At 39.9% G+C, this 27,353-nt stretch overlaps 1 protein-coding gene across 1 annotated transcript in view; it reads right to left on the bottom strand.

Moving 5' to 3' along the window:
* spon1b (spondin 1b) overlaps positions 1-27,353 on the bottom strand; it is a 102,474-nt gene that overhangs the window by 58,392 nt on the left and 16,729 nt on the right. Inside the window, exons 3-6 of the mRNA XM_058645803.1 lie at positions 20,776-20,909; positions 8,254-8,327; positions 5,674-5,796; positions 4,312-4,460 (exon numbers count right to left, since the gene is read on the bottom strand). Coding sequence (XP_058501786.1) covers positions 4,312-4,460; positions 5,674-5,796; positions 8,254-8,327; positions 20,776-20,909 — 480 coding nt within the window. The remainder of the gene's footprint in view (positions 1-4,311; positions 4,461-5,673; positions 5,797-8,253; positions 8,328-20,775; positions 20,910-27,353) is intronic.

Raw genomic sequence — 27,353 nt, 5'->3', positions numbered from 1 at the left:
GTGGGTGAAAGATAATGCAGGTATTTGAACTGGGGGTGGGGGGGCACTTCTGCCCTATTCTTTTCCTGTGTCCATGAACTCGACAATCATTTATAGGACTGTTTGGCCTTGGCAGAAGTAGAGTTCTCACTCCATTATTTTGTAATGTAAAAAGTGTTTTCCTTACTATTCATGCATTTCATTAAAGGCATTTATTCACACATGAATTCTCTCTCTCATTCATGTCTTGTCGTTGCCGTGCTCTAATATCACCACAGAGTGAGGCTTATCCATGTCTTTGCAAACACAACAGAGAGAGACGTTTGGAGTAAAATGTAACTCGCGTAAACGGCCAACTCAGTGGGTAACGTGCGATGAAAGCTCACCAAAAATAAAGACAAGACAAATGTGGAGCCCAGCATGTAATCTAGAGTGTTGTCACTCACGGCAACGCAAACCGAGACTCAAGCTGCTCCGTTCTACTCTCGTGAAGATACGTGTGATAAAAAAGAAATGATGAATAAAAGGACACTTGTTATTCGAGCTGTCTTTGTGTCCGTCTGTTTAAAGTCTTCATTTACACGTTCCACACCAACAGAACCCAGCAGCTGATCGAAATATTTGCTCCCAGAGTAAATTGTGTCTTTGATATCTGATAATTATCTGCATAATAAACGTTGCCTCATTACTTTATGAGCGGTGTGATGAGTTTCTGCAGCGCCCCTGGTCTAGAGAAGCAGATTTTTTTAAACAGAGATGTTCTGACTTGTAGTCGTATCATCACATCTCCTTCCTGTCTTCCTGTCTTCCTGTCTGCCTGTCTGCCTGTCTCGTGTGTTAGTTTGGGGAGCGGCGGAGGTCGGCGCTGGAGTTTGGAGAGGTCGGTCTTAAGGCTTTGTCCACACATCACCACAGCTGATTGCTCCTGCGGATGGTTGGGATTCTCTGCTAAGACAGGGATTACTGACCCATGTCGGCTTCCCACCTTTACAGCAGCCGCTTCGGTGTTCACCCAGTCTGAACCTGGACGCCCCAGTGAATTCAAGAGTGCGCTCGTGTCTGTGTGTGTGTGTGTGTGTGTGTGTGTGTCTTAAGTCTGAAACCTTAAGGAAAATAAAACTATCTTAAACATATATAAGCTCTTGGAAATAATATGCCACACTACGAGACTATGACTAGGTTTTTCATAGGTTATTAAAGGTTTTTAAATAGTAATGTGATAATTTCCTGATGATATGCCGCTCTATATAAAAGAAAATCTTGCACATGTTTTTTTAAGTAATAAGCAATTATCAATATGTATCAAAATGTAACGCGTGTGAAGTCAATCATCTGTGATGTACCTCTCTGACGGTCTTTTGATTCAGCGACATTAAAGAACCTCTACTTCTCTAAGATGTTTTCTTTCTTGACTAATTAATAATACAGAATGTCAAAAGTTTCACCATAAAATGTACATTTTAAAAAAGTGATTTTGTTTTGCACATATGGGTCAATACTGCTTTAAGATAAGTTAAGATAGGACAAGATCATCCTTAATTTGTCCAACATGGGGAAATGTGCAGTGTTACGTTAGTGTCACAACAATGTAGAAAAGTAGAAATAAGAAAAATCCTGTTAAATACTATTAAATATGTGCAAGGCAACAATTGAAAGAAAATCTTGCAGTGTTGGTGATACACAAGCGCTAACTTTATTCATTAAGCTCTAGTTCAAGACAAAAGGAATGCCACCTGGAGGTCACTGATGTCATTACACCTTACACCACTGCTACTCTTTCTTGAGTAATTAATAATCCTGAAAGTCAAATGTTTTACCATAAAAAAATAATCTGGTTTTAAAAGTTGTCTTTGTTTTGCACACTTGTCAATACTGCTTTCAAATTTGGAAATAATATGCCAAACTACTGTGCCGCCAAGTCCGACTATAAGTGGAAATCTTAATTTTTACTTAATGTAAGGGACAGAGCACAACATTTACACTTTATTTAAGTTCTTAGATTATGAAAGTTTTTTTAATAATAATATGGATGTTATAATATGCTGATGATATGCTGCTCTATGTCAATGACAAGCTTGCACTTGCACTGAAACACAATCACTAACTTTATGAGAAAAGCTCTAGTTCAAGACTTCACAAAAATAGTGCCACCTAGAGGTCACTGTTGTCATGACACCCCTGCTAAGATATATTTCTTTCTTGAGTAATTGGTTTGTTTTGCTGCTTTGAAATTTGGAAATAATGTGTCACACGACTGTACCGCTAACTACGACTGCATGTGAAAATCTTAGTTTTGGGACAGAGCAGTTTTAGATCACAGACGCCCAAATGCCTCTTCCACAGTCCAAAAAAACCTAATAATAACAGCAGACATTCCAGTGCACTGTGTACGATCAAGCTGCTTCTCTTCAACACGTCAGGAGCTAACATTCCAGTCCACAGTATACACACAACCGAGCCGTCTCATTTGGCTATGAAATGGGCTGAAAGTTTCCATTGTGTCGTGGTAGTTATTAACCACAGAGACAGACGGAGCCGGGCCAAGAGAGGAGTTAGAGCTGTCTGTCAGCCGCTAATGTCTCTGCACAACAGCCCAAACCTGAACTGACAGGCACACACACCACCAGTGACAGCCCACTAACAACACACTATTGTCCACACTTACAAATGGCCAGGGTGTGTGTGTGTGTGTGTGTGAGAGAGGATGCTCATGCTGCATTAGCAGAATAATCAAGGTTTCTGTGCATCACAGAATGTTAGCGTGTTAGTTTTCCACAAGTACGGCTGAACATGGATGGAGTTTGGATTTTGAATAAATATCTAACTGCAATTAATTTTGACTGAAATATTATTAGATATATCAGAGGGATTGGTTGTTTTATTATTCTCATTTTCATTTGATATTTGTGCAGATCTGTGAGAAACAAATATATTTTCTTTGTCTAGAATATAATGCGTATAGGTCAGGACAATATTTAATAAGAAAACACACACACACACACACACACACACACTTAATTGTTCAGCCTAGGACTCAATTATGAATCGATTACTAAATGAATCGTCAACCATTTTGATAATCAATTAATTGGTCTGAGTGTTTTTTAAGGATTTAAAGCAAGTTTTCTGATTGTTTCAGCTTCTTAAATGTGAATATTTTCTGGTTTCTTTGCTCCATAAAACAAAGAAATCATTCAAACCGAATAATGTTTGGTTTTTGGACAAGATAACAATACAAGACATTTGAGAACATCGTCCTTTCCAGGTTTGAGAAACACTGATCAACAGTTTCTGACATTTCATGGACCAGACGATGACTCGATTCATTGAGAAAATAATCGACAGGTTAATTGTGAAAACAATCGTTAGTTGCAGCTCTTGTTCAGCCGCAGTAGGAGTGGGAAAATTACAGTTACAATGTGAATTACGATAATAAGAATCATTTTTGAGCCAGGCTCCACAACAATATTGTCTTTTTATAGATTAAAAATACGATGGGGCATTAAACCAGGGGCCACCTTCATAATCTAATCTAATGCAAGAGTGTCCTATTAATCTGTCAATTATTTCCTCGATTATTCATGTGATTGGTTCATAAAATGCCAGAAAATTGTGTTTCTAAAAACCTGGAAATGATGACGATGTTCTCAAATGTGAAATATTATTCAGTCTTAATGATTTCTTTGTTATTTTGAGCAAAGAAAGCAGAGAACATTCACATTTAAGAAGCTGGAAATTCAGACTATCAAACAGAGATGACGATTGAAGGCTCAATCGTGGCGATGCGGCTAAGTATAAAGAAACTTTATTGATCTGTGTTTGAATTAATACAGAATTATAGAATTATATGGAGTGCATAGGCTGCGCCTGCTGAGGCTGCAGCCCCCGCAACACTGTTTAAAAATAAGTGAACGCGGTGAACACACACACACGCACACGCACACACACACACACACATACATCCCCTTAGGCAGTGTTGACTGAATTCCAAAATTCAGAATCCAGCATACCGAGATGATGAACAGCTGTGTTGCTATATAAATGCTTTGTGTGTGTGTGTGTGTGTGTGTGTGTGTATATTTTATCAGCTCAGCCTGTCATTAACCTCTCAGTATGCCGTAACCGCCCTCGACAAATACATTTAATGAGCAGCCTGAATTGACACTTGGGTGTATGTGCGCTGATGAACGTCTGGACTGTTCTATTCCTGGACCTGGGCAGATTTAATCCTTGGGTTTATGTTTATAATATAAGGGGTCAGAAAACAGTAAAGACATGTAATTGACGTGTGTTTTTTGTCCCTCAGCGTGTTTGGTGTCGGTCAGTTTCTACCTTTTGTCGAATCTCCTCTTCCATCTTGATGGGCGAGCCGAGCTCGGCGACCTGTCGCACTCCCTCGCTGGCATAGCCGCCGTACTCCCACAGCACGTAACTCCTGGAGTGGGATGCGCCGATGAGAGCTGACCAGTGATTGGCTCGTCCTGGGAGGGACAGAAGATTCTCATGAGGATGTTTAAATCTACCAAAATGCTTTTTATTTGTAAATTCTCAGGTACACAAAATATTCAACTAGACAAATCAATAACCTGCTACTACCAATGCACCAAACATCTAAAGTTTTAAACTGTATAAATGATCTGATTGCATACTTATGTATCCATAGAATGAGTATAAAAATGGTCTGGAGAGAAAATAGGAAAACTAGAAGAACTATGTACAGGTGCATCACTTGCACCTGTACTGTTGTACTTTTATTAATCAAATTAAACAAAGAAACATCGAAAAAAAATGGCTCACAAACAGTATAAGAGCTCCTTGCTGTGTGCCCTTGTGACCTGGAGTCATTTGCTTGCAAAGTTGTTCCATGTCCTTTTCTATCTTCTGATTGAGTGCAGCTAAAACAGCCGATGCCAACACCGATTAAACTGAAGCTGAATTGGCCGTAAAGCCAGTGCTTTGGCACAGCTTCTGTCCTGTATGGTCAGCCACTGAGGCCGGTACAGTATGTCCCCGGCTTCAGTTCGCTGGTAGTATGAGTGTTATATAAGTTATGGTTAGGACAAAATAACACAGGGTTAGGCAGTTAAAATTTAAGTTAGTAAGTTAGTCTAACATGGGAGTCAAACCTGTGTCGACCATTGTCATTTATACTACCACTAGGGGCGCTGGTTTTTCAAATGTAAATATTTATTTATTTATTTATTTAATATAATATTTAATTTACCAAACACTTATCAGGAATGATTCATTTACCAATTCAAAAAGACTCTGTCACAGATATGACTGCAAATCAGTTGCTACACCATGCACAAATTTGCTCGTCACAGTTTTCATTGTGATGTTTGATGATAGTTTGCCATCTTTTAAAAAGTGGGCGCCCACATAGAAAGATTGGGAAACCACTTGCTCTAGAACAAGTCTGTCCTCTGGCAAGACAATGAACCCCCAAATTGCCTTCCTGTGGTCATAGATGCAATCAATTTGAGCTGTTTCCTCTTATTACGCTGGGGCAAAGTGACCTGTGCTTCTCTATTAAACTCATCTTCACCGTCTCATTTTCTACCAAGACTAATTTTAACGACAGCATAACCACAGTCTCGGTACACATGCTTGTGTGGTTGTTATACATTATGATGTGCAGAGAGTGTGATCTGTACCTCGTGCATTTAATGTGCATTCATGACATGAACTCACTTGGATAGTCTTTTGGATGAACTTTCTCTGACCAGTTGCCGTAGAAGGTGAGTCTGTACTTGGCTGTTCCACAGGCGCAGCATTCCATGGCAGGAGTTTCTGTAGCTTCACCAAAAACGCGCTCTGGATGGAGACACAACGTGCAAACACATGCACACAATATGTAATAGAGGAGAGGAGATGGAACTTGCTTTAACTTGTATACTCTTTATAATTAATGTGTAGTTTTTCATGTACTCATACCCTTTTAAACTTGTTTTCATGGCATTTATGTGTAGAAAAAAAACATGTTAGCAATTGTAATAATGCTGCTAACTTACATTGCAGCTAATGACCTAGCTAATAATGTTGCTAACTAGCATTGCAGCTAATGACTTAGCTGTGAATTTTGTTAACTAACATAGCAGCTAATAACATAGCAGATAATGTTGCTAACTTGCCTAACAGCTGACGACTTTGCTGATAATGTTGTTAACTAGCATTGCAGCTAATGACGTGGCGGATGACGTTGCTTGCTTGCCTTACAGCTGACCACTTAGCTAATATTGTTGCTCTTTATTGTTATGGTGTAGTTTTTCATATACTCCTACCCTTTTAAACTTTTTTTCACAGCATGTATGTGTGGAAAAAACTAATTATATACATTTAAGAATTAACTGACATTTATGTGTGGGAGCTTTGACACAGCTGCATAAATTACCGGCTGATTGAAGGCTATTTGGAACGAGAGGAATGTCACACAAGTGCAACTACGAAACAAAGTCCTATTAAAATGACACATAAACATTGATGTCGACTCATAAATATTCAGATACTGCCCTCGACCAGTGTTTTGCAAAGATAGGTCAAGGAGAGTCCTTGAATATTTATGAGTAGCCAAATTATTTGGAATAAAATCCTCACTCGACGTGCTCTACGTTACAGCCCGGATGTGTCAAGCAATGACGGCGCCAAACTTATGCCACCAAATTGAAGCTGTGCGGCTTGATTGGCTTGCATAATAGCCTGGAAAATTGGATTTTGATGAGGAGAGGGAAATTTATGAATATGAAATTCCCCGGAGATAAAGTTTTAGAAACCATTTGTCCAAATGTGTAATGTGAGCGTCAGAGCTGAGAGTGCAGTCGCTGTAAGTCCTCACTCAATACATTGCACAATGTTGGGCTGTTCCAGACAAAAGATGAGTGAATGTGATAAATGGTTGCTCTACTTTGAACTATGTGAGAGGTTTAAAGTTGGCTGTTGACCCAGTCTTATGATCAAAACTAGCTGCATTCACACCAGAGTTTACATACAAAACACTAGTGTTTACTTCTGGAGCTCCATATGGATGAGAACTGCTTCCAGGGATACTTTTGCTTGACAAACAGCTAATTTGACGACTTTCTTGCTTAGCTTGCATTCAGGCTAAGGACAGGATTTCCTGAAGTGATAAGTATCTGTAGCCGCGGTTCTTATCCATACAGAGCTCCCAAAGTAAACACTAGTGATACTGTGGGGCATTGCAGCTAATGATCTCGCTGATGATGTTGCTTACTGGCCTTACAGCTGATGACTTAAATAATAATGTTGCTAACTAGCATTGCAGCTAATGAAATTGCTGATAATGTTGCTAACTTGCCTTACAGCTAATGACTTATGTGAAAATGTTGCTAACTAGCATTGCAGCTAATGGCGTAGCTGATATAGTTGCTAACTTGCCTTACAGCTGTTAACTTAGCAGGTAATGTTGCTAACCTGCGATGCAGCTAATGGTGGAGCTGATGACTTAGTTGATAATGTTGCTAACTACTGTTGCAGCTAATGACGTAGCTAATGACTTAGCAGATAATGTTGCAAACCTGTGTTGCAGCTGATGACTTAGCAGATAATGTTGCTAAATTGCGTTGCAGCTAATGACATAGCTAGTGACGTAGCTGATAATGTTGCTAACTTGTGTTGTAGCTAATGATGTAGCAGATAATGTTGCTAACTTGCGTTGCAGCTGATGACTTAGCAGATAATGTTGCTAACATGCGTTGCAGCTAATGACATAGCTGATGACTTTGCAAATAATGTTGCTAACTTGCGTTGCAGCTGATGACTTAGCAGATAATGTTGCTAACTTGCGTTGCAGCTAATGACGTAGCTGATGGCTTAAATTAATTAGCGTCGTACAGTTGGCATCACACTTGATGTCTTAGCCAAGTTCAAGCTCACACAGTGTGATTGATAATGATCTTCTGATATTGCTGAGGCCTCACTGTCTGTCAGAGGCTTTCCCGTCTCCACTTTTGGCAGCTGTGAAACCACAGGTAACACAAAAACTCTGCTGCTCTGATGGGCAAAATGAATATCTAAATTCCACGCAGACTCCCACAAGTTCCATAAATCACAGCCATTGCCGATTTCCCTGCTCCCTCCGTTAGTTTCACAGTCGTTCGAGTACATTACCGAAGAGTGGGAGCTGTTCTCTCCAAGAGGGGAGAGAAAAAACAACAGATAAAACAAGGTATAATGGCACCATGATGAGCGGTCAAGGATGCAAAAAGATGAGCAGCCAACGAGGGAGAGGAGGAAATGATGGGCAGTTGTAATTACCTTTCTCACAAAGCCGAATGGTGAGAGAACCCTCTTCCTGGAAATAGATGATTCTCTTCTGGACAATACTGGCCCTGAAGGTACAAAAAAGAAAGAAAGTGATAAAAGGAGGGAAAGAAAAAAAAATATGAGGCAAAGTAAATAGAGGGAGAGAACGTCGGATGGTACAGTGGGTGCAAAAGGGGCATTAGATAGATAACACACAGTAATGTGTTTCTTGTATTTTTTTGTCAGTATCAGATCCAGGTCTGTGTAATTCTCAGTGAGAGGGGAAGGTAATGGCTTCCCTGAGGTTCCATAATAGATGCCCAGTGCACACATCTGTTCACATAAACAGTTTTGTCTTCTCCAAACATCGCAGCGCACTCACACTGCAGCGATGCAAACCTTAACAGAGCAATTATGCCCACGGACCGAGAGACAATGGAAGAGGTGAGGAATTATTGTCGTCAGCGAGAACACAGATCTGATACACAAGACTGTGGACAATTGAACTTGTGACAGCGGTGAACTGAGAAATGAGAAGTGTCCCAATAAAGAATAAGAAGCTCCAACATTGCCATGCATTTATGTCCACTAAAAATTAAACACCTTCTTCATATCGCAGATACTGAGCTGTAGAACCTTGTACTAACACTTCTACAGAAGTTTATTTAAAAGATGGAAGTGACAAAGCCGGTGAGAACGTGTGAGTCACTCTAAAATCTAATGATCATGTGCGTCATGTTCACGTGTTCAGTTATGGCCGTGTTATGATTTTGAAGTACTGAGATCCTGATGCAAATTGAATCAGTGGTGCACTAACTGGTTCCACCAGCCGCATCGCGGCACTGGCTGCTGCTGCTGCTGCTGATGCAGCAGCTTTGCACTGTGGGAAGGAAGTGATACCAGCGTGATAACAACACTAATTTGATTTGCATTGTTTTACAGCTCCAGCGTGATGCATCTGCACACGTGTCTTTGTCTCCCACTGTGCTTCAACCGTCCTTAAACCCACAGGGCCCACAAGTCTGAGGCCTTACTCACATGGAAACACAACTTTATCTTTAGGAAGCAGAACCTTCCCGATCCAAAATGACTCGAAACTCTGTAGTATACATGCCGGGCCTGCATGACTGATGACCAGTTGACCATTACAGATCATGTTGCTTCTTTACTTGTTTAACGTAAACTGAAAATCTGGCACAATTACACAGTATACCTAAAATAAAGCATGGCCTAGTTCATATGTATTCACACATATTTTATTTCAAATAAACTTTTCCAATGCTTTTTAACATTCAACAAATGTATGAACATACTGTATTTTAAATTTGGGTAGATCCCAGTTCATTCAGTTAAAATATATATAATTGGTTTACATCCGGTTAAAGTATACATTTTTAAGACTATTATTTTTTAAGATTATTTATTAATCCCTTAGGGAAATTATTTCTCTGCATTTAACCCAACCTTTCTAGAGTTAGAAGCAGTGAGCAGGCACCCAATGGGAGTGGGGTACCTTGCTCAGGGGTACCCCAGCCCTTTGACCTGGTGGGGACCCGAACCAGCAACCCTCCAGATACAAGCCAAGTTCCCTTTCCACTTGGCCATGGCTGGTAGTTTTACACAAAAAGAAAAAGATGCGTCACATTCAGTTTGTTCACGTCAAAACGGTTGACTCCAGACAGACAGAAACGTTATATAAAAATTTAAAATGCACGAATGGAGACACCAGGCCCTAAGTATTTCTGTGTAAAGTGTGAGGGAGTTTTTTTGTGCAGCGGCAGCAGCAGCAGCAGCAGCAGCAGCAGCAGAGTCTCCCTCTGGTTATACAGTGGAGACACATAAACCCGAGATGTGAAAGTGACACAAGTGAAACGGCGCTGAGTGCAGGGAGACAGAGGAGGGACCGGTGACATTAGGTGGGAGTTAGTGCTTATATTGCTCCTATAAATCTTGCACAGACTGAATGCTGCAATATGCCCTGCAACATGGATTGACTGCTTGGGCATGAAATTGAAAAACAAAAGTGAAATATACAGACTCTTACTGAAGTGTCCTTGATAGTTTTCTTAACTAAATCCTCTAATAGTTTTGGTGATGCCGTTTGTTGGGTGGATATCGACGGAATTGATCCTCCAATCAGTCCAACAATTAATCAAGTAATTTAGAGAAAAGGCGTTCACTGTCAGCTTTCAGTACATTTACTGCCCGTTAAGATATCCTCTCCTCACTGTCGGCATCTGTTCACTTTTAAGAGTCGACTCGCCTCCGTTTTGAAAATGTGTCAATTACAGGCAGCTGCACCTCGGAGAAGGCAGATTGTACCCGAGACGAGTGTAGGAGGGAACGAGTTCTAACACTGTTGCTGCATTTCCCTCTGGTCCACGAGAAGCGCTTAATATAACACTTCCTGTAGTTCACGAGTGGAGGCGGAAAAAGAAAAAGTATCAGATGCACACTTTACCTTCATATTATGCACTTGTTATTCTCACACTCACTTCATGAAAGTTACCATTTCACCAAGACAACATCAGTGTCAGGCTTTTGGAAGACCTAAAATGCTAGTTTGGCCCAAAAGACTCAAAAGCCACAGCAGAAGTCAGCAGCTGTGGGGGGAAAATTTACATTTAAGCATTTAGCAGACGCCTTTATCCAAAGCGACTTACAAAAGAGGAAGTCTTGGAAAGAACTCCACTAGATGGGAACAATGGACTGACAGAGGGTGAGAGTGCAGAGGAGGGGGTTAAGGTAAGTGCGAGGACAGAAGATGCTCTTGGAAGAACTGGGTCTTCAAGAGCTTCTTGCAGATACACAGGGAAGCACCTGTTCTTGTAGCGCTCGGTAGGTCAGCATGGAATGACCCATGAAAAGAGTCTGGATTGTCTTGTGCGGGGTGTTGGCACCGCCAGACGACAATCCTTAGATTGAATGAATGGAGTAGTCGAGGGGTAACATGAGCCTTTCGGAGAGCATACCTACTTAAGCACAGGTCGGGACGCCTATTAGCAGGGCGTTGCAGTAGTCGAGGTGGGCGATGACCAAAGCCTGTACTATAGCTGGTACACCATCCCAGTGTAACTGCTGAGTTTAGTCTTTTGGAAGACCTAAAATGCTAGTTTGGGGTCCCTACGGTGGCCCAAATGACTCAACACGAATTCAATAGCCGAAACAGACGTCAGCAGTTGTGGGGGAAGTAGAGGAACGTGCTGAATGGAAGATTGAGAAGTCCAAGAAACAGTGGTTGAAGTGGACTGGTACTGTCCGGTAACGGCAGTATTGGCCCTTCTTAATATTACTATTTTCAGTACCGACACTTTTATTCGGTACTGGCACTTCTCACGAGACGACCACTGCGGTACTTTGGTCATTTTTCCGTGGTCAAATTAGCCGTTCCTGACTGTGACGTGCGCCCTTATTCGCTCCTTTACGGTATATTTACTGAAACTGTCCAATCCAAGCAGTCCTATTTCTGTTTTTTTAAATAAAGTCTTATCAAAAGCAGGAAAACTGTATTAAATTGCAATGTCTCAATAGTTATGACTGGTATGGTATAAATACTGTACGTCATGGTAAAAAAATTCCGCACTCCATAATAATTTTACAATAAAATACAAAAAATACTGCATTATATCATGAAGTGTCAGTTGAAGCCTGTGAAACGTCATAACATGTAATTAAATGTGAAATTTCCAGTTAAAGCTGATGAAATCATGGAAATACTTAACACAGACGAGAAATTCAGAGAGAGATATAAAAAACACCTGTCAAGCACAAAGGAATCGTCCATGCTGTCTCAATATTTGGACGTGTTTAGCAGAAAACTGTAAAGGACGCACCAAACACATCATATTTATGACGACAAAGCTAGATTTTCCATCTATTTCTAACCTAACAAAAAGCTATCAACTGATGTTTCCCCTTATTCCCTCCTCGCCGTTGCCTCCCTCTGCTCACTTTCCTTATTAATTATACTTCCACAAGCATTTCATGCCTCATGCATTCCGGCAAATATTCCACATCTCAGCGACATGTTTGCTGACTTGTCTTCTTGTGTACCCTGCAGACTTGGACGGCGCTGAGTCTTCAGCATGCTGTTTGGATCCATGCGGCTGAGCTCCCCAGAGAGAGAGCGGCTCGTACACATGTGACTGTGTGTGTGTGTGTGTGTGTGTGTCTGTTTCTTACAATAATATTTTCACGGCATGACAAGAGCACCTGACTGCAACAAAAGTGCAGGAAAAACAATTCCAGTTACGAGGGAAAGCAAATCATTTGAGGCCACTTACTCTGTTTGTTTGTTTGCATCTGTACAAAAAAACTGTGCTTATGGAGGAAAATGTCATTTTGAAATTCCACTTATTGCTGGGGGTTATTGCTATACTAACATACAAGCTGACACACAATGTTCCCTCCAGGTGTTCCTGATCACATGGATCACAAAAAAACAGGATGGATATGAAGTCACTGTGACTGTGACCTTTGACCACGTAATCAGTTCATCCTTGAACACAAGCTCTGTACACTTGGTAATTTTGGGGTAATATGGCGGGGGAAAATAGCCCCAGGTGGGCAGAGTATTTACTTTGCCTTCAGACAGAACACATGGTTCTTTATGAAAACAGCAGGTATTCACCAGTCAGAGGTTTCTATGGGAACAAAGGCATCGGCAGCTGCACCAGAGGAAGGTCGGAGTATGGTTTGCAACTCGACTGGTTAAAGTACTAACATCAATCATTGGATTTTAGGGGAATGTTTCAGATCTAGTTATTTGTTAAACCTCTGGCAGCACAAACTCTGGAAAACTTAGCTTCGCTGAGGATGAAGTTATTGTGTTGGGTTTAGGTTGAGTTCAAACACAAACACCAGACTGCCTGTTGGGTTCAGGTCAAATTATGAGATAAAAAAGTCAAAATGATGAGATAAAAAGTCAAACTATGAGATAAAAATGCATAATTTTGAGATAACAAAAGTCAAAATGATGAGCTTCTTATCTCATAATTTTGACTTTTTATCTCATAATTTTGACTTTTTATCTCATAGTTTCGACTTTTTATCTCATCATTTTGACTTTTTTATCTCATAATTATGAATTTTTATCTCATAATTCTGACTTTTTATCTCATAATTTCGATTTTTAATCTCATAATTTCCACCTTTTTATCTCATAATTTCAATTTTTTTTCTCATCATTTTTATACCTCTTTTTTTATGGCAGAAACGGGCTTCCATATTGGAGTAACAAGACATTACAAATTAAATTGATGCCTTTTTACCTCAAATCTTGACAAAGACTTAGTTAGGCACATAAATCCTGACAGTCAGGGAGTTCTTTCAGACAGAAGAGCATGCTTGAGAGTCTATTTTGACCAATAACAAAGGTCTGCGACGGTATCAAGAGATAAGTGTTTGGGGTCCTCACAGTGTTGCCACTGAAACACAAATTGTGGCCTCTTTTTCTGCCTTATTCCTCCCAGAAACCCCACCAGAATACGGATGAGTAGATGGAACAGGAAATCAGAGGAGGTTCAGATTTGATGAAGTGGGAGAATAAATATAAAATGTAAACATGATAAGAAGATGAGAAGTGATCAACACGACGGTAAAACGTTGATTGGAAAACAGTCCAATAAAAATGGCAAATAGTCACATCCAACTTTTAGCTTCAGGTTAAAAAAACGTTTCCAGACACCCAAAGTACTTGAAAGGAGTTTGTGGAGATTTAAGAAAAAGATTTGGACTAAGCTCATCACAAAAACCACATGGACCTTGGTGACCTGAGGTGGGAAACACACAAACACACAATCTTTCACACTGACACACACAACCTGGCGTGTACGTGCACAACATTTCAGACCAGGAGCAGAAGACAAAAGTAAAGAAATAAAAAGGAGGGAAAATGTGTGTGTGGGTGATTTTAAGTCATTAAAACGAAGATTTGACAGTTTTTCCATGAACAATTAAGCTGTCAATAAAATGTTCTGATGTTTTTGATTTCAACTGCTGTAAACAGAGTTTGTCAAACCTGAGGATGGAAAACAGAATTAAGAATTAATTAGTACATTTATTCTGTGTAAACTGGAGCAGCTAAGCTTTTGCTAGTAAGTTAGCACACTGACTTCATGAAAAGAAACAAGATTAAACGTTTTTGTTTTTTTACGTCATTGTCTTTTAAGCTTCTTTTCTTTTGAGCTATTTAGAGCTAGTGTGCGCGTGAGCATGCCCTGGTTAGAGCTGGCCCAGTTAGCATGAGCTAGTGAGAGCTAGTTAGTTCAAGAACATAAGCAAAAACAACAGGTAACATTTAAGCTAACTCTTGTTTTCACTTATTTTCTCTAAACTAAGTTATAATGAGCTAACACAAGGTAGTTAGGGCTAATTTGACAGTGAAATACAACTGGTAAGCAATTAGCTCATTAGCTGAAAACATAAATAGCTCCATGCATACAAAGCTAAAAGAAATTGTTGTCTTCCGTTCATATTGTACAAAAGAGCATCTCAAACTCTGCTCAACAGCTTACTCACATACAATATTTGTTTGTGCTACATTAACAGCTCACTTGTCACAGTCAAAACCAAAATGTGTTAAATTGAACTTCAATGTTCCATTTTTTCCATCTGCAACACATCGATCTACAATATCTGTGCTGCTCACTAATGTGTTGATTATTTACTTGATTTAACTGATGTTAGGTCTATAAAATGACAGAACATGATTTCAAGAAAATCTTGATTGAGGTTTTCCAAAACCTCAAAATGGTGGCATCCAAAAATCTACTTTTTGTCCACAAACCAACCATATAATGGTTGGTTTTATAATATAATCTCCCCTGTAGTTTCTGGTTTACAGGCAATAAAGAAAACATAAAAATATGAACATTTAAGTTATTATCAAAATAGGTGGCAATTATATTAATTAAAAACAGAATAGTTGTAGCCATAGTTTCAGTGTTTCTGCCTTTTCAGATAAAAACAGGTGGTTACAGACCATTAAGAACTCCTAAAACATTATTATATATTTAACGCAGGTTCTCTTCTGACGTGGCCATGATCAAAACTCATGTCCTTTTATATGTAAGACTCCCCCAGGTTTTATTCCTGTTTATATAAACGGAAACTCTGTGTGTTACATGAGCATCAAAAATAAATCCAGCAAAGCTAAATATGTGTCAGAAATGTAAAAACATGGTCAGCGTCAGCGTCTGTGGAGGCTGTTGCTGTTGCCGTTTCTCTCAGCCTCAGGCTATGTGTTGTTTCAAGGCAGACAGTTCTACAGGGTGAATGACAAGAGTGGGGGTGAAAACTTCGACTAACTGAGGAGGAGGAGAAGAAGGAGAAGAAGGAGGAGGAGGAAGGAGGAGGGTAGGCCTGACAGTACACTTCCTGCCTCAAGGAGAAAAGTTTCACATTGTATGTTGAATTGGTTGTTAGTTCCAGTGCCAGTAACAGCTGAGACGAGCTGAGATGTTCCTCAGTGCTATTTGAAAGTTGCTGACATGTTCTGCTCGCCTCCTCTCAAACAGAAACTCCTCTCTCATGAAATTCACTGTGCAAACAGCAAAATGTGTCTCATGGCAAAGTAATAATGACAGAGTTGGGTCTTAAATGGGGCTATAATAGGGAACGCACACAGAGAAATAACAGAATTTCAACATAGATCAAGCACAGCCAAGTTTTACATCAGGTGTTTAAAATGCTTCTCCGTTTAATCCGTTCATAACTTATTTTGATTTCATGGCTGTAGAATTGTCAAAACATGTTCAATGAGTGAGTGCTTCTGCTTCCTTTTTGCAAGATACGTAACTTTTCACTTTTCTTTAACTCCTGAGGTTCTACCATAATGACTGTATATGGGCACAATTAAAGCAGTCCATAATTTTTTAATTTCTAGTCTAGTAGTTACGGTTATGAGAAGTATGCATGCCAAATCCTGTCAACAGAACTGGATTCTTCAGTTTTCATCATCTTTAAGTGTCTGAAATTATTATTGATAGTGACTGACTGAAAACTCTTTTATCATCATTACAATTTTGGCGATATCGTCCAACAAGCTACTGTATTTCTGGAAAAATAAGGTATTGGTTTGCTCGAGAAATGTCTTTTTTTCTTTATTAAGTCTCAAATTAGGAGTTTGTTACAATGGTTGCTTGATTATTTTCCACCATTTGACACCTCATTCACCGCCTTTAAGGTAAAACAATTCAGATGCTGTCATCAATAAATATTTAGTTTCATACTCTTGAGGGAAAACATGATGAAATTCCTCTAATCCTATCAGACAGTGAAACCAATTTTTTTACTTTCATGAATTATTTAAATAAATGATGCGTTAATTGCTTTTGTTTGGGACAGTTCACTGTGATGCTGTCCAGAAAGAACTTCCTGTTTAATCGCCTGTCATTATTATGTTGTACTTGTCTAATGATGCGTTCAGAACAAACACAACCGACGTTAATCTTCCAGACATTAGGAGAGGCGGGGGAAATGTAATAAAAATGAGTGATTCTGGCTTATTTGACTGAGGCCTTCACACACAGCCCGCTTGTTTATGGATTATGAAAGAATCGTGAAATTTGGGTCAGGTCTTTATAGACGTCTGCAGTTATTTTTGTGTGATGTCTGATTTGGCATTTCTGGTCGGTAGTTAGCAGAGGTGGAAAGTAATGAATTACATTTACTCGCATTACTGTAACTGAGTAGGTTTTGTGTGTACTTTTTAAAGTCATTTTTAAAATGTGTAATTCTACTTACTGTCCTTCACTACGTTTGAAATCACATCCTTTACTGAGTAAATAAAAAGGTGAAAGACGAGGACAGGTGAATGATAAGGACAGGTGAATGATGAGGACAGGTGAACTACGAGGACAGGTGAGTGATGAGAACAGGTGAACTACAAGGACAGGAAAAACAATTCATGTGACATTTGTGTCCCCTTGTCCTTTTTGCACTACACAAGAAAGAACTTTGTTAAAAAAGTAACGGAAAAGTAACTAAGTGACTCTGAGTTAAATTACTTTTTTACTTTGCCTTGAGTACATTTTAGAGCAGTACTTTTACTTGTACTGAAGTAAAATGTTATGAAAATAGTGGTACTTTTACTTGAGTAGAATATTTCAGTACTAGGAAGCATGCTAAAATAGTAAGTTTGACCCGTAGTTACTTCCACATTTAAAAATAAGGTTGATGCTTTGTTCTGTTACAATGTGAAGTCATTTGCTTTAATCTGATCAGACCCTACGAGAACATACACATGACGGCGGATTGTAAAATTCAATTATAAAACAGCTGAAATAAAAATGAGCCCCTGCCTTTGAGTACTACAGCTGTCAGCAGCAGCTTTGTCATCGCTCCTCCCAAAATATAATTGGTCTGATTTTAAAATAGCAGGTGTTGGAGAATCATCATATTAAAAAACCAAACTCTACAAGTCGAAGCTGTAAATGAGCTTAGTGTAAAAATAATTGTTTGTTTTTGAGAGATACGAGCCTGGCGTCCTGGACAGTTGACCCGCTGTAAGACTGTGATGAGGGGCACAGAGAAACAGATAAAGGGAGGAGGAGAATACTCCCACGGTGCAGGATGATCTGAGTGAGAACCGAGTGTCAGGATTCACCATTAAAGTTGCATCTTTTTTTTGTTTTTTCAACTTTAACTTGACACAGGTCAACACATACAGACGTGTTTCGCTCACTGCAGTTGCTGAAGTGATGTTTGAAGTGAACCTTTATGGTCGGCTGCAGGACAAAACATGCTGTATTCTATTGTATCAAGATGAAAGCATTTTTGTCAAAATCTCTTAGATATAAGTTTTATTCCATCTCTAATTCTGAGTCGAAGTTGTGAATAAGTCTATCCATCCATGCATCCATCCAGGGTGTCACAATCTCGACTGTAAATCGAATATCTATCGGAACAACGTCACCATCTCAACCATTCGAAAAGCAACGTCATATCGGTCATGACACCATGTAGAAAATCGAAAAGGGAATTTAACTTATCATGACATAAAACCAATGATCCTAGTCTCAACTAGAGAAGTCTAGTGGCCGACCCATCTGTGCTAAAAGAGAGAAAACCTACCTACTTCCTTCTGTACCAACCTACATATCCATACGTCCATCTATTCTGCACCCTGACTGACATGAATCTGCTTTGTGAAGGCAGTGCCAAGAGCATCATGGGAAGAAAATGGACAGAAGAGTGGACAGATAAGTGGGGAGACAGAGAGGCGTAGGTTTCCAGATAAGCTTAAATCTCCATCTCACCGCTGAACGACGGAGGTGACAGTAATACGAGGTGAATTTGCATAGCAGCTGTTCCCCTACGCAAGGCTAGATTTATTGAACGAGCAAACACTGCGATGGCTTCGTGCCATCTGTCGCAGAGCAGAAGATAAATTAAGAGTAGCAGCTGCAAAGAAACTGTCGCGGTGTAAGGGCAAGTTATGGCACCTCGCTGAGCGCGGGAAGAGATGTGTGTCAGTAAAGAGATGGAGGAAGGACTGTGAGAGAGCCACGTTCACTTTAGTTATCAGCTGTTTATCATCTCTGCTCTCCATTAGTCAAGCGGCGTCACGCGGCAGCAGTGATAACGCCATCACTCACTGTCGCGGCGTGAGCCCACAAAACACACTTCATTACGTATTAATAATCAGAACGATTTGTTATCAGACAATATAACATGTTTTAAATGGAAATCATAATCATTTTTCTTTTCTCCTAAAGTCCATCACAAGTCGTCTCTAAAAGGGATAGTTCAGTGTTTTTGAGGTTGCTTGTGTGACTTTAGACTATTCCAATGGGAAACTGAAATGTGTGTCACTTTTCCAATCCTGCACCAAACTCCACAAAGTAAGTCGACAACTTTACACCACAGCACACAACGAATACACTATTTTGTGACTTCAGATTTATCTCAGTGGCACAAACTCAGCAAATAAAGCAGCAGTAGATCAGCAGCTCTTGTGTCCCCATGAGCTTAAAACACTGATTTGTTTCATACAGACTTTTTTGTGGGAAAGTTGCCAGTTTATCAACTTTAAACTCTGCTTAGTGTCCGATAAACGTGTTTTTGGCTCATTTTTTCTAGCTTTTCTAGTCTTGATGACCACTTCACTCATTCACAACCATTCTCTCACATGTTTTTTTGTGTCCTGTTTTCCAGATACACAGAAACATTGTTTAGTCTGAACATCGGAAGGCATCTTTTATCTTTTCCGTCTTGCTTTGCTAACGCCGCTGTTCAGTCGTGACATAAAACCCTGAGACTGAGAGCTGATGGACTAAATTGTGTGAACTCGTTTGGCAGGTTTGAATGTACCAGTCATTTGTTAATAGTTAAAAGTAACGTAATTCAGCTTTAACAATTAAAAAAATCTCCATTTTCACTGGAAAAAAAACAAGTAAATATGACCACTAATAGGGGAAAATTACTTGTTTCAAGAAAAATGATCTGCGAGTGCGGCAAGAAAATGGCACTTGTTAAGTTTTCTTGAAACAAGTCAAATTATCTCAATTATCTTCAGGCTTAATAAATAGAAAAGTCCAATACATGGTGTGATTAGATAAATACATTGAATTCAAGTCAATTACATTAATACAGATTTTCATTTTTTTGCAGTTTGAATTAGGACAAGATTGGAAAATATCTGCATTGGTGTGGACAGTATCCCTGGAGATGTTGCCCCCTTGATCACAGATCCTTTTAAGGACTCTCCAGTGACTGCTATTTATCTGGAAAGCTTAAATCATTATGCCAAACCTTAACCATAACCTAACCACAATTCAAACTTTAACCCTAAACTTAGCCAGTTCCTAAGAAATGAGTAAGACCAGGTTTCAGTCTCCACGAGGACAACTGGACCAGACAAGGTCAGTGTTTATGGCAGAAAAATACAACACACACACACAACAAAGGTCAAACCTACTTCAAACCACTAATTACCCCCTGTAATCATCACTTGTGTGTCTGTTGCTGAGTCGCTGTCTAACAGCGCGAGTGACGCCCCTGGAGAAACACCTGGAACGATCTGATTTACTGTGTTTCCCAGCCAAGACTGACCATGTGTGAAAAAACAGCAATGACCACTCCAGGGTCAATGGCCTGGATTTCACGTTTCTGCTTTAAGCAAGTAAAAATAAATTGTGATAAACAACTCTCCTACTGCGGTGATGGAAACGGTATCATACCTGTGGCTTTTAAAAACAGCTGTAAGCCACTTTCCATGAGGACACCGCATTATTCATAGAGCACCATATGGTTTTTAAGTGGATTTTCTTTCTTCTAGGCAGTGACTTTTCCCCTCCCCCCTTTGTGAGTGCAGCTCATTATTATAAGTGACTTTAAAGTCTGTTGAAGATGTTTGACCTTTCAGAAAGCGCCGCTGCCGCCGCTCACCACTTTATTACATCATTAAAAGAAATAACACCAAATCTTCACCGTGACGTCAAAAGTAGAATCTTATCTGACATCTTGTTTCCTTTTCAGATCGATAAGACGTCAGGCTTATAGGAGCATCGTCAGTGAAAAATAAAAACTCACTTCAGAATAATACAGCCAGACCCTGTAGGTGGCGCCGTCCAGAGCACCTGTATCCTGGTGCGTCTGCGAGGGGTGCTCTCGGTCACTGCAGGCGGACAGTTGGTCATGAACTGAGTGTCCTCCTCATCGATGATCTATAAACAAAGAGAAAAGGGATTTAGAGGATTTAAAACACTGCTAGAGGAAACAGCTAACCTCGCAGTGTAAACCTGCAACAAGGTTTCAATACTATCTCCATGAGTCTGATCATTATTATTAATCCTAAAGTTGAGCCTTGGATCATTTTCCACAGAAATAATGTGGAGCAGGGGCTGATGGGAATGTTCTGCTGTTGGAACGACATGAAAAGTCAGGATATTGACAAAGTCATCAGGCGCCATGGAAACCACTGCTGTGTCTCAGTCTACACAACCAATAGCAGCACACTTATGGAGCGTTCCATTTACCATCAGGAGTCGGACGTCGAAACTTGGAGTGACATCACCTCCAAGTTGATCACATTGGACACAAATGTACTTTGAGCTAGAATTCTTACTCTAATAAATAATAGCTAATAACAATACGTGTATTTTGACCATTTTGTCCATGGATAAAATTTTAATTCTTGGAATCTTACGTAAGGGGTTTATAAGGTTGCTCCAACTTTTTGAGTGGGATCGGACTTGAGGGGCCATTCCTTCAAGTGGAAATTACGACTTCAACTAACCTGAGACAATGAGCACACAACGTACCATGTGACCATGATTTATGCCCACCAAACTACAGTTGTGCCACTTGAGAAGGTCAACTATTCCATGGACTGGAGTCAGCCACCGAAAATATTCTATCACCTCTGGTTTTTGCACCTTGTTCTAGGAACCAATCCAGGAGCAACTGGTTTGTGGCATGAGTCTGGAGAAGTTGGGGTCAGCTAACTTAAAACCTTAAAAACAAGCAATTAAGTCTTGAAATCAATCCTGAAATCGACAGGATGGTCCTGCCCAAACTAGGAATGGTAATAAATAACATTTTGTACATGTGCCTTTACCAATGGTGAGTTAACAAAATACTACCATACTTAGAAACACACAGACCATAGTGGTTTGAATTTAAATACATTGGTTGGTTGTTAAAAGCTAAAGAATCCAGCTTTTAATCGACCAACATTTAATCATGAAAAACCCTCGTCTGGATCATCAGGTCTCAATGGTCTAAGGTGGTAAGGTATCCACCTCCTCAGTTGTCGGTGCACAAAGTAAAGCTCACCTTCATCAGTCTTTACAGAGAAAGGTAAGTAAAGTGCACATGTGGGTAACAATCGTATTAACTTGACTAAAAATTGTACATGATTGACCTTTGAGTCAGATTTGATGATGGTGGTGTTTTTGTTCTCTTGACATCGGCTGAGAACAGGAGAAAAGTGATCCTTGAGAAAAGTACAGCAGTTTTGGATAATAGCAGTGTTGTGTCTCTGTTTGTACTTTGACCTTGATGTTTTAAGGACTAAACACACACACACACACACACACATGCAGACCCACAGCCTTTGACCTTGTTGCTAGTGTTCACCAGCTGTCTCAGCTCAACTCTAACAACGACAACAACAGCAGGTCCCAAACTTACCAGGACATTAAGCTCATTTTGTTACTTTCTCTCTTTCCTATTTTCCTATGGTGTGTTTCCAATGTGTAACGCTTGAGTTTGGTCTAGAATGGTAAGGTTTGGAAGGGGTTCAATTCCTGGATCAGGGTTGCATTTCAACTGAGAACAGTACGTTTACCCGCTTGGACACGTCAGGGAGATACATAAGATGTCAAGCGTTTGTCTTGACTTCCATAGGATACTTACACCTCTGTCGCCCCAACCAGCTGACTGTCATGGGTGGAGCCATCTAGCTCCACCCTGACCATGCCATTTTACTCTGGTAGGGAGTAAAATGGTTCCTTCAAGGGAAGGGTGCCAAAGAATGGTACCATTCTAACCAATCCTCTCAGTGAAAACACAGCATTAGTTAAATGTCATGTGTTGTCCTGTCAGTCAAAGAAGACACAAACAAGTGGCTAAAAGACAAAAACAATATATGTACATACATATATGTACGTACATATATATGTATGTACATATATATGTACATACACACATACATATATATACATACATACATATATATACATACATACATATATACACATATATACATACATACACACATACATATATATACATACATACATATATACACATATATACATACATACATATATACACATATATACATACATACATATATACACATACATACATACATACATACATATACACACATATATGTGTGTGTGTATATATGTATATATGTGTATGTACATATATATGTACATACACATATATACATACACACATATATACATACATACATACATACATATACACACATATGTATATATACACACATACATACACATATATACCGTTTTAACGATATCGATATTTAACGATATAAATTAGACTTCAGGAAAAGAGGACAGAGACATAAAATGAAAGTAAGGCTCTGAGATTTGTTAAGAGTCCAATATGCAAAAAAAGATTATGTTTTGAAATACCTCTATCTATCTATCCTTGTGTTCACTTGGGCAAGACTTGTCTATAGATATATTAATAGAGTCTTGTTAAATCAAGACGGGATTCGTGTAGGGCTGCGTAATAAAACAATAAAGTATATTACCTTCGTAGAAATAAAACAAATGGTCCATAAATGTGAAATGACATGCAGAGGAACAGAGGGGTGAATTGCACACATTTTGGGCCAGTGCATTGCATTTGTCACAGAAACAGTGGGGAAACAGGCTCGTAGCAGCAGAGGAGCGACATAAAAAGAAGAAGAAAAAGTGCTCATGACCCGTTCAAAGGACAAAAACATCAACAACGGGAAAGGTCACTCAGCTTCACTAGTTTCGGAAAATATTTTGGCAACTCTCAGAGGCCGCCGGAGAAAAGAACAGGAGCAGAGAAAAGTGCTGAAGACACAATCACAACCGTACTGTAGAGAATTAATAGACATTCATTCCATTATACAGTTCTAGCACGACACGGCTCTACCCGACTAAACTCTACCTGCTTTGGTATCAGGCATGTAGTTTTCCATGACTTCATAGTACCTCCTTAATGTGGGCGGGGTCATCATAGCACGGTTGTGAGAAAATGTCGCAACGTGGTTTTAAACGCGACACAAGCACACAAACTCGTGACTTGTAAAGCAGTTGTTTTTGGTGTAATTGAATCATTAGAATCAGATTTGTTCACAGTCACTGAACTGAAATACCACTGAACGTGGTCGTGATTCGGCTCACAATCACCTGCTTTCAGCAGTGCTGTCGCTAAATACTCAAGACTCCTCCATTAGACATTGACATTTTAGACATTTCCTTTGCTATGTCGGAGATTAACATTAATGTGTTCAGGGATTTTAAGCCTTTTTAACTGATCTATGAAACAGGAGTAGTACGGACCCAAGCGGTCTTTATTTAAACCACAGCAGAGGAAACGTCAAACAGACAGGAGACGAGGAACCAGCAGCCATGTGAAGGCACTCGTTGACAGAGAGGCAGAGATGCACGTAGTTTCTTTGAGGGGGAACAGCAAGCAGGTAGGTGGATGCGGAGAGTAGAACCCAAGAAAAAGCTCACCAGACAGAAACGTGGTCAGGGACAGAAGGCTGAGGTGGTTCAGGCAGAGGAACTAAGTCTGCAGGGTCTCGCATAAAGACTAAGCACAATCTGGCAAACGAGTGAGTGAGGAGCTGGAGGATAGGGAGGCCTGATTGCAGGAGATGAGGAGCAGCTGTGATCACAGGTGAGGAGGTGTGCCTTGGCAGGTAATGTGGGGTGGAGTCAGGTGAGTGGAAAACCACTGAATGAACTGTAACAATCTACAGTTGGGCCTCCATGAAGCTGACCCTGCTTCAAATAAAAAATATAAATGGCTCATTCTGAGGTAATCAAACAATTATACATGTTTTTATCATCAATTTCTGCCCAAATGAAGGTCATTTCATGGAAATTTGACACACTGGACCTTTAACAGGGCAGTGTTTGGGACAGAGCAGATGGAATGAGAGAAGGTCCATTTCAGCCAGAGACTGGAGACATGACTTTGACTCGAGCTCAAAGACTTGAGGTTTAACTCAGACCACAAATATGAGCAGTTTGGTGAGAAAGCGTCACTCACTCATTTCCACTTCCGCAGCTGTCTCATATACTCTTCACCACTGTGTGGCCCCGTCACACATCTGAGCCGCGCACCAGCCTCACCGTTCACTTTGCAGACAAAGACTTGAATCATCACAGCAAACGCCGTCTTTCTGTCGCCTCCAGGAATGATTTCCTGGGTGAGCTGAGCAAAAGAAACCCTGACGTGTATGTATCACAGCAGTGGATCTGAAATAAGAAAAGGCGACAATAGTCTTGCTATTTTTAAGTTGTGCGTCGAGCTGATTTCCAGCTGAGGCCTTTGATGGAGCGTTTTCATCGCTGCAATTACGTCCCGACTAAACAGGAACTTGTTTTCTCTTTTACTTGAATCCCCTCAGAATATTGTTCGTCCACAGTTTCAATCTGCTTTTATTTTCCTGACAGTTGTAAACAGGCAGTGAGGTTAAATGTCAAACTGTATTATCCAGGACAAGATTTCATTCAATTTTCATTTTATTGTCTTCTATTGTGGAGTTTCTGAATTAACTTGTCATTTTTTTGTAAAAACTTTATCCTTTTTTTATTCAAATTGAAAAATGTTCTTGTTGATGGCCCAATCCAAAGTAGGTTAGTGTGAAACTAAAGGTTTTGGTCTCATTGTTATCAGTTATCCCATAATAATTTAGCGTAATCTAAATCAAGTGATCTGAGAAAGAACTACGTTTCCTACTTTGCGGAAATCTGGCCTGTGATGGTATTCAGTGAGAGAGAGAGAGGGCGCCCCCTATCGTCTGTTTTAATGAGCAGGTACACTACCACACAATATTATCAAAGTATTTAAGACACGATAGGATATCACGATATTTACAGTAAGACAGAATACGATGTTATCATGATATTTAAGACATGACACGATATATCACGATATTGCAAAACAAAGAGTATTTGCGAAATCATATATTGCGATATTCTCACACAACAGCTCCAGTGAGAGTGAACCTTTGGCACCATCTAGTGGATTGAAACCATTGATTTTTTTTTCGCTAAAGGTTTAATGTTCATTTGAAACATCAGTTAAAAAAATATGCTGAAAAAATATCAATACTTGGTGTTTCAAATGTGATGTATTATTGCCACACCAAATATTGCAATACTTCACTGTATCAATACCACCCACACACACACCCTGAAGTATATACATGCACAATATATATAAACAACTGCTTTTGCTGTTTTTCATCTTATTACCATATCCACCAAACTAAGAATTAGAATCACAACTTTCATTGATTTTTGAGTGGTTTGCTCATTTTAGTCACACCTTTGGTGTTAAGGGCCAAAGATGTCCACCATAGAAAATGAATGGGATATATTACGATATATATTATGTGAAACATTCCGATGCACATATACACCCACAGGGGGTTAAAAAATGGATCTTGATGTTGATGACGTTTGATTGATTTGCACAAACAGTTGAAATACAGCAGACACATGAACACTGGAGACAGGCTGAACAAAGAGGTCTCAAAGACAGTGGGACAAAGAACACAGTGCAGTGCATCATGTCAGTGTGGGCGGGGCCTTTAAGACATGGAGCTATTTTTGTGGTGCTCGTGTCTGCTGCAGATTAAAATCAGTCAAGTCAGAACAGGTAAGTCCAAACATGTTAACACGGTCGAGTCCAAATCTGAGGACAAACAACAATGTTGGGGGTTCCCTTTTCTATTTAAACAATGAGACCAAGCAAGACACATTAAAGACTGATGAGAAGAGAGAAAGAGAGGGATGGCTGTATTTGTTTTCATTGCAGAAGCTGGCATGTCAGTGTGTGTGTCTGTGTGTGTGTGTGTGTGTGTGTGTGTGTCAATGGTTTGTCTATCTCAAGCTTGCAATATCTCCCCCCTCTCTGTCTCTCATGCTCTCTCTCTTTCAATCTCAGTCTCTTGCTCTCTGTTGAGACAGTAAACACAGATGCTTCAGAGGACCTGCACAAGCAAGTGCACACACACACACACATGTTTGCCCAGCATTCTTACTGAGGACACCCATAGACAGAACGCATTCCCAAGCCCCTTACCCTAACCTTAACCATGACAACTAAATGTCTAACCCTTAAACCCAATCTTAACCCTTAAAAAGCCATTTTAAGAAGTGAGAGAAGACGAGGACCAGCCAAAATGTCCTCACTGTCCCCAAAGTGACCTCACTCCCTATGATTTTACAAGTTTTTGGTCCTCACAAAGATACACATACAAGAACACACACACAGGTCTCTTCTTAAGACACCATTCATTTAGCCTTAGCCCTATTCCATATAACCCCCCCCCCCCCCCCCCACACACACACACACACAGTCATCAAATAGACAGACAAAGCAAACTCAGGCTTTAAAAACAACCAGAATCCCTT

Source organism: Solea solea, chromosome 12 (assembly GCF_958295425.1).
Source record: "Solea solea chromosome 12, fSolSol10.1, whole genome shotgun sequence".
Taxonomy (NCBI): Eukaryota; Metazoa; Chordata; class Actinopteri; order Pleuronectiformes; family Soleidae; genus Solea; species Solea solea.
The sequence above is the reverse complement of the archived record's forward strand: the minus strand, read 5'-3'. Positions and strand labels throughout refer to the sequence as shown.